Raw genomic sequence first — 8,486 nt, forward strand, 5'->3', positions numbered from 1 at the left:
TAATTGAGCAAGACCATGGTTTGCCCTTGCAATTTAAAGATATCACGTCAGAATTGTTTGTTTTGCGGTCGATTGTATTGTTGTTCGCTCTACTCTATGCAAATTCTTTCATGATAAATAAGTGATTTGTTGAGGAACGTTAGCACGCATTGTTAGTGTACTAATCTATGTTTGAAAGTATCCCGGAAAGTAAATGTGAAAAATATGAAGAAAATTTTATTCACTGAATGAGCGTTACTCGTATGTTTTGCCGATTTGTTTCTTTTGCACGTAGTAACTTTAGTTATTTTCTGTATACATATACATATATAAATGTTACTCTAATTCAGGTTGCAGTACATATATTTTTGCGTATTTGAAGTTGTAGCACGTTCTCAATTTTGTGCTGTAAACATTACTGGTGGTGAAATTTTTATACCTTTCTTTTTCGTTCTTCTCATGGGATCGTCGACATCATTCATCATTACGTAAGTAATATAAAAATTTATTGTTCTTTATGCCTTTACTATTATGAAAAACCATAATTTTGAACAAACGCTCCGTACAATATCTATTTGGCTGTGTTATTTCTATCTCTTCGACATCTTTTATGAACACCGGGTTTTCAATTCAACAATTCATTAGTACAATCAGCTTTTCATGTATGAGGAAACCACAGTACAGGTTTCAAAAATAGTATCTTATGAGATTTCCGGCAGAGCCATTCCTACTTTCCTATTTGCAATTCAAATCTTTTTGCAGTGACCATTCTTCAAATGTCGCTTTTGAAACAATCAATAATGAATGAACAGAAACTGTGATAAGGCTAATTGCAGAAATGCATATGCAGAAATTTACTGTGCTTTCTCAAGAAGAAACCTTTTACAGCTTGCCATCAAATACTTCATTAAATAAATTAAAAATTCAAATTCATAAGAAATAAATTAAGCGCTGAAATCAAATTTTCATTATATTTTATCAAGGTATCTAACGTGTAAATTGGAACCGTGCAGTCGACATTCATACTCTAACATTTTATCGTTAATGTATCATTACTGAGCCAATGAAAGAAAAATTCACCATTTCACAGTAAAATACAGTGATCAATTTTATTCCAATGATAAAACTTGATAAAGTAATTAATGTAATTTTATTATTTAAATTATTTTAGATAAAAAGGAAAAATACACGTCTAAAAAATATTGCCTGATTTGATTTGATGATTAATTATGAGAAAGTGGATTGTGAATATTTCAAAAATACGGTAGTAGGGTTGGTGGAATGTAATTTTCACTTTAGCGCTATTAACAACTGTTGATTTTTGAAGCGGTTTTTGCTCAGTTAGTTCTTTGCATGGGAAAAATTCAATTTCATAATTGTTGCCCAAGTTTGTGCTTGTAGAACGTGAGGCAATTTGATTCGACTCGCGACTTGTGAGCTAATCATTTCGCAAAGTTGCCATTGCTCAGTTGATTAGCTTGTTCAGTTTTTGAAGAAACAAACGCTTTTCTCAGTTAGCAGATGTAGAAGAACAAATTTGCCACAGTGCTAGGCAAGAACTGATCAATTGGACAATAATTGAACGTAAGGAATTTTTACAAAATGCTCTGATTTGCGGATGACAAATCAGGCTTGTCGTCTGGATGTCGGTTTCTGCGAGCTGGTCAGCGTTTCAAATAGCCAACGGCAGCTTTTGCAAATCGCCAACGCGGACAAGTAGGGCGGCATCGATTGGTTCAACGCAAACGGCAGCAAATTCAATCAAATGGGCGAAAAGCGCATGATTGGGGAGTCGATAAGCAGCACAGCAGCGGCGGCAGCAGCAGTAGCAGTAGCAGTAACAGCATTAGTTAGCATTAGCTTTATAGCAGAAACAGCGGCTCCGGCAGAGAGGAAAAAGAAATTCATAGCCAGGCAAGACAAGCACAAACTGACTGACAAGAGATAGACAGATAGAAAGTTGAGTGAAAAAAAATTATCTGCTTTTTTCTTGTTGCTTTACATCTGCTTCGGTGATTTGATTATGGTGGTGAGCTTTTCTACGTTGTTCCATTCGTTGCCGAAATGGCGTCCGGGGCGACGACGCCAGCAAAAATGGACCCCAAAGCTTTCGAAAGATGAACAACAACTGGACTGGCAATATCCCTGGCTGGAGGCAGCTTGTCAAAACACTGTCGAAACTAATCGTTCAGCGTGGCCTCGACAAATGAACCACCTTTGGCCGTTTGAACAGAAATTATACGATCCGTTGTACAACGCTTCGATGACAGGAAGTGTGACAAGTTACCGTTCGACAATAAGAACAAATCCATGGGTGAGTCCAAAAATTGTTAAAGGAGAACCTGCACCACTTTTGACTGCAAAACAGGCTGGTTCCAGTTCAGAACGGTCCTCCGGATATGGAAGCAATGATTCAAGTCCTGCTTGTAGTGTTCATTCGCCCAACTGGATTGTACCTCCTCCTCAGGAAGATGTTGCTTTACAGTGCAGTATGTATGAAGACAAAGCAGTGGACTGCAATGAATTAGATTTTGCTGAATATTACAATGAAGAAGATGAAGATGAAGATGAAGATGTAGAAGATGACGATGAGGATATAAATTATGATGATGTAGAAGACAAAATAGCTGGTAATAATTTAGTAGGAAAATGTGGTGATAAGTTTGAAAAAAATGAAATGGACAAAATCGTGCAAAATCACGACACATTTGATAAAGTGCGCAATTGTGACAAAAGAGGTTCCACGAATTCAAATATTATGCAACAGTTGAATGAAAAATTACTACAAAACGCAATTCAGCGCGTTCGGCAAAAAAGAATTCAGAAATTCTACCCTGAAGCTTCACCACTATGCCGAAATCCCGTCAATTTTACTCTTACCACATTTGAAATCTTTCTCTAATCTGTAAGTTGCACGTGTTCAGCTTATTTTAATAATTAAAAATTCAATAACAGAATGAACAATTTTTTGCATCATAAATTGTTAGGCTATTTTTTTCATTCAATTTTATTCAGTATATCATCGAAGTTAACTGAACTTAATAATTATCAGTCAACCAACCATTGATTTCTTTTTCTTATCCTTTTTTCTCCTTGTGGTTATTGATAAGATTGGTTATTATTCTTTTTATTAATGATTTTTTATTAGTCTAAAATGATTTATCACAACAAATTTTTATTATTTTCTATTCCTTATACGGAAATGGTTTTCAGTTTGAACTCAACCTGATGAGAATTAAGTTTTTCATTTCCTATTTACTTCCCAGGAAAAAAGTACATACTGAATAAATGGCAGTTTTTTATTGGAATATTTTAGAAATCAGAAGCCACTAATCAGAGTAATTTAAAGCTATTACAACAAGCAAATATTGTTATTTTTTTAGTTATGCTTTTTAATATGTTACGTTAACTAACAGCTACTGACACTGTCAGTGAAAGAGGTACAATTAAAATAAATAATTATTTATTTAACATGCGAAATTTGAACAAGCTATGTATGTATACAATGAAGCATTATTATTCTACTCTTTCAGTTATAGATATTTCATTATTATTTATATTACTGTTATTATTATTATTATTAAATAAATAACTATTTGATTACAAAATTTAAGAAATTGCTTGAAAGAAATAGGAGAGAAAAAAAAATAAAACAAGTTTAGGCTCAAATTATTGCTTAAATGCAAAGGAAGAAAACCTTTCAGCTTAAAAATTATAGATCAATAATTTCAAAATTCTTTTATTCGTTTATTCATTTTTTTTCACATGCCGATCTCCTGCAGATAGTTGGAAAGCTATTGCATTTAGGGATTAGCCGAGGCATTCTATATCATATATTAGCTAGCTATAGATAGATAAAGCTGGTCATTAGAGGGTCATTGTTCGAAGAGATGTCGATTCGATTGCATCACCAAAAACTAGCGGGAGTCTGCAAAGCTGAACTGACAAGCAAGCTTTCAGACTTAGTATACTAGGGTCGATCAGCTTCAGCGTTCTGGGACTTAGCTGTGTTTGCATGCAGTTGGTGAATTCCACTCAATGTGAATGCCGATAATGATGCTGCTTATCGAACATTGAACATGTGTCTGAGGTTGTTAGTCTCTGCTGGCCTATCCCTGAGAGAACGGATGCCGATCCAATGCTCAATGAGACCAACGAGCTTGCATTTACACCAACTAACACGCTTACGCACCAACAGACTGCAATTAGGCCCAATGCAAATTGTATACATACATACTTACATGCATACTTGTTCGACAGCCCTGATTGACCATTACTGAAATATTCCCCGTTGATTGCTCACAAACTGCAATTGTGACATGTAAAATGCATTTTACACTTGTAGCAGTTTAATAGGTGATAAAAAAAATTGCATTTTATACATCAGTGTTAAATTCATACATTTGTGAAATAAATACAAAGAATGCATCCAATAATGAAAGTAAAGATTTTGTGTAAAAATTTCAGTCAATAATAATTACTTGCTTTGCAGTTTAGCAATAATGAATGCATGTCACACTATTATTGTATATAATTGTATGGAAATTATCACTCATAATAAAATAAAATAAAATAAAAAAATGACTCAATAATAACACTAACTAATAATTGTAGTAAGTAAATAATAATAATTAGACTGATAATAAATACTGCATTAAATAAAATAAACTTTCAAACTCTATTTATATCATTTGAAATGAATAAATGAAAACTGAAATTTATTATTAATAATAATGTTTGTATTGAAAATAATTGATTATGCTCTAGAAAAGTGTAAAATTTTGAAAACAATTCATACATATTATTGTTTCAATTTTCTCAGCTAATTAGCTTCCTAATTATGATAATCAATTGTTATCATAATAGTAATTGGTACTCATATGAGAAACGGTACATTCATTAGAAATAGGATGAACAATTTCAACGTGTCAGTTTTTACAACTTCAAATCGAGATTTCAGAAGAAGATTTAAAATTTATCAAGCCTATTTGTTGCATATGCATGCGTTCTTATTCAGTCGACTAATTCTGACAAAACGTACACAAAAAAATAATACTGATTTCAAAGAAACTGAACTGATTACTTTTTTAATATTTTAATTATTTTTGATGATTTTCATATTATTTTCAGAACAAAAAGCATCGATTTCGAAGTACAAATTTTAATTTCAAAAGTTAAACATATGAAACAAAAATAAACAAATAAACAATAAGCAGAACTTTCTCGATAAAATCATACATTGAACACTTCCTCACTCGCTCTCCCCTTCCGATGTATTTTTCTATAAATATCTGTTTTTTATTAAAATTTCAAATGATCAGTTTCGTAATAATGAAAAATAATTGATTTTATCCACTGCAAACATGGCAAAATATTTTAAATAAATGGATACACACAACATAGTAAACATCCCGCTGATTTGGCATGGGCGAAGATGCGCAACAGCAAGCCATTGATCTCGAACAGACACAGACTCTCAGCGGTAGCCAGACAGACCGTCGCAAACAGCACAAGTGGGCAGCTGACCTCTGCCCGAGGCATTCGAGCCTCAATATGCCTTCAATAAGAATAACTAATTCGTCGGAGAATGGAAAGGAGCCAGAATGGAAAGAGCACTCGGAAACGGAAAACAATTACCGAACGCCCAGCGGATTAAGGCTTCTAGCCCCAACCAGATCCATCGCTTCTACATCTTCATCAAGCAAAACAAACATCACCACGACCATTTTATATCAAAAACAAACAAACAACATTCATTACATTTCTAGTAAACATCTAGTAAGCAACAATAAATAAATAATAAATACACTCAAGTGAAATTCAATTAACTACGGTATGACTTTCGAAATATAAAAGCAATGATAAAATAATGCACAAATAAATTCACATGAAAAGCGTGCAATATTTTGTAATATTGTTCCCCAATGTTCAAAACACTTCAGAAGAATTATTGACCGATCGTACTTTTATGTCAACAGAAATTAAATTTTGAAACTGAATAAAGGAAATGACGTCAAAGGCTAACTGCTGAGGGAAATGCGCAATTTGATTGGTCAATTAATATCTTTAATTCGGCCTCAAAATCAGCAAAGCCTTCTTTCTGTTTTTCGTCATTTTCCGTATGCCTTTCGTCTGTGCTACTCTCAGTTGTTCTCTCTCAGTCTCCCTCTCTCTCTCTCCTGCTGAGCTAATGTTGGTCAGTGTTTGTCATTTTCTTCTATACACTGCTCTTATTTCTTTAAATGTAATATTCGGCGATTATTATACTTATTATTGAATATTGTATGAATTATTGTACAATAAATTGTTGTCATATGCGTAAGTATATTTTGTTGTGCTCTTTAATGTTATCAATTTTTTAAAAAAGGGAATATTTAGACATTCTTCAGATCAGGTTAAAGCATCTCACAAACAATTCAAATTTAAAAAATATTAATTAACAAAGACACACAAATGAGATCAAAGACATTGGTTAGTCAGTCGAAGGTGTTAATTGAAAGTCCTCTATCAAAAAGAAATACTGACGACAAAAATTTCGATCATTTATTTGCATGATTAATGGACATTTACAAATTTTCACTTTATGAAAATTGCATGCAAATCAGTCTCCACTATGAGCTTACGAATAATCATGAAGCATTAGATGCTGTATGAGAAATGTAATTTCAGTGATAATTCAATTGACAGAAAATAGAAAGTTTTGTTTTATAGAAAAATATCTAAATAATAAGTATACATGGCATGTAATTTTCACGCATATTTTCTACATCGTCATCAGCTGTTTAAACTTATTTAAACGTCATTTTTAAGTTATTTAGGAATTAATGGTTATTCAATGTGCACTGCTTTTCTGAACGACTCAGCAGTAGCGACAAGGATAACAGGTGGATACTCTATTTTTGAAAGAATTTCAAATAGATCAGTTGTGAGGGAAAGTCTTTCTATTATGTGTTTGCTACTTTGAAAAAAATGACCTTTCAAAAACTTTTCAAAATGCCATCTTCATAGTTATTAATAGCCATTTGCAGAAAATCAGTTACAGAAAATCAGTTTCAAAGTAAGCTGTTTGAAGAACATCAGTCAAAAAGTTTGATAAAGTTTCCTGTTGAATATCATCGACAGTTAAAAGGTAAGCAATTTTTACAACTGTACTAACGTTTTCTGTATATATCAATACAGATTACATTTTAGTAGCAAATTAATGGATTTCAGTTTCGCTGACTATACTTCGTATAAGCACGCTTCATATTGCATGATATTTGTTGCATTTGGGGACTCGAATTTCCTATTATTTCTTGGCCAATTTCATAAATTTGCCGGAAGATGTGTCAAACAAGCAGGAAATGAACATGAAACATCCGATATACCTATTTTATATTAATTTCTTTTTTTATATTGCACAGCAGATATGAAATTCCAACGTTACTTCGCTTTCACAAAGATTAACATCTGATTGTCCAATCGTATGCTTTGCATATGTTTTATTTCTCAAAAGACTGTCGATTTAATTTATGGTAAGGTATTCGCTAAAAGTACGTAGTTTCGTGCAATATTTCTATGTATTAGGCAAGTTCATTTTTCTTGATTTTCCGTCCATTTGCAATCAATTTACAGAAATTGTTTCAGGATGGTTTGAAATAACCATAAAATTTTCCATTTATTAGTTTCCTATTGGTTTATTTCATTTATTCGATCAGTAGAATTGAATTTCTCAATCTGTAGCTGTCAACATTTATTAATACCTGAGTGTCTAACGTATGACTTGAATATGTTTGATTTCATGAAATAACAATCAATTCATTGATTTTTATGCTGTTCATAATCCTAATTATGAATTGAGCTTCTCAACGATACCAAGAATACCGGTGTTTGAATCAGTTCTCGCTCAGGTCATCATACTCAATTGATGCTTATGCAAATAGCTTTGAATGTTGTTTTTTGTCAAAATGATTGTTTGCAAATTGTGAAAATATAATAAAATAACAAATTATGACAAACTAATTCAGCCACGCATGGCATTTATTCTAATCTTTCAAAATATTTGCATATAAGCTCAGTAGAACAAAAGGCGTGCCCATAGGGAACACAAATGTATTATTGAATTCCTTCTTCATATATGGGAACAGTATTGTACAATTATTTATTACAGAAACTAACAATAATACTCAATTGATTATTTAATGAGATATTTAACAAAATTGCTTGTTAGTAAACCTGACATTTATAGGGGGAAAGAATGCATGATTCCATGAAAACTGTAAATGAAACGTTTTATTTTGAATAATTCTTATTTCCGTATCATATTTAATCAATTAAATTGCGTAAATAAAAATTTGGAGTTCAAAGGGTTTCTGTATTACAAAAGTGAAATTCAGGCACAAATGTTATTGGAATCAGCAACTTTTGCTCGCGGGTATTTGTTCAAATATTTGTATAAATGCTAATGAAATGCAATTATAGGATGTATTATCAAGCGCGCACGTTTTGCTGCCGTCTCTGTCGTCCCC

The 8,486-nt window shown here is 32.4% G+C and overlaps 2 protein-coding genes across 2 annotated transcripts; both read left to right on the forward strand.

Moving 5' to 3' along the window:
• The first annotated feature begins 2,002 nt into the window (after positions 1 to 2,002).
• Tsp_06731 (conserved hypothetical protein) lies at positions 2,003 to 2,881 on the forward strand. The gene has a single exon (XM_003380525.1). It carries the CDS (start codon positions 2,003 to 2,005, stop codon positions 2,879 to 2,881), a length of 879 nt encoding a protein of 292 aa, XP_003380573.1.
• Positions 2,882 to 5,403: 2,522 nt separating this feature from the next.
• Positions 5,404 to 5,775, forward strand: Tsp_06732 (hypothetical protein). Its single transcript, XM_003380526.1, has one exon. The coding sequence runs from the start codon at positions 5,404 to 5,406 to the stop codon at positions 5,773 to 5,775; it is 372 nt and encodes a 123-aa protein (XP_003380574.1).
• Positions 5,776 to 8,486: the final 2,711 nt, after the last annotated feature.

Source organism: Trichinella spiralis (genome assembly GCF_000181795.1).
Source record: "Trichinella spiralis strain ISS 195 chromosome Unknown Scfld2, whole genome shotgun sequence".
Lineage (NCBI taxonomy): Eukaryota > Metazoa > Nematoda > Enoplea > Trichinellida > Trichinellidae > Trichinella > Trichinella spiralis.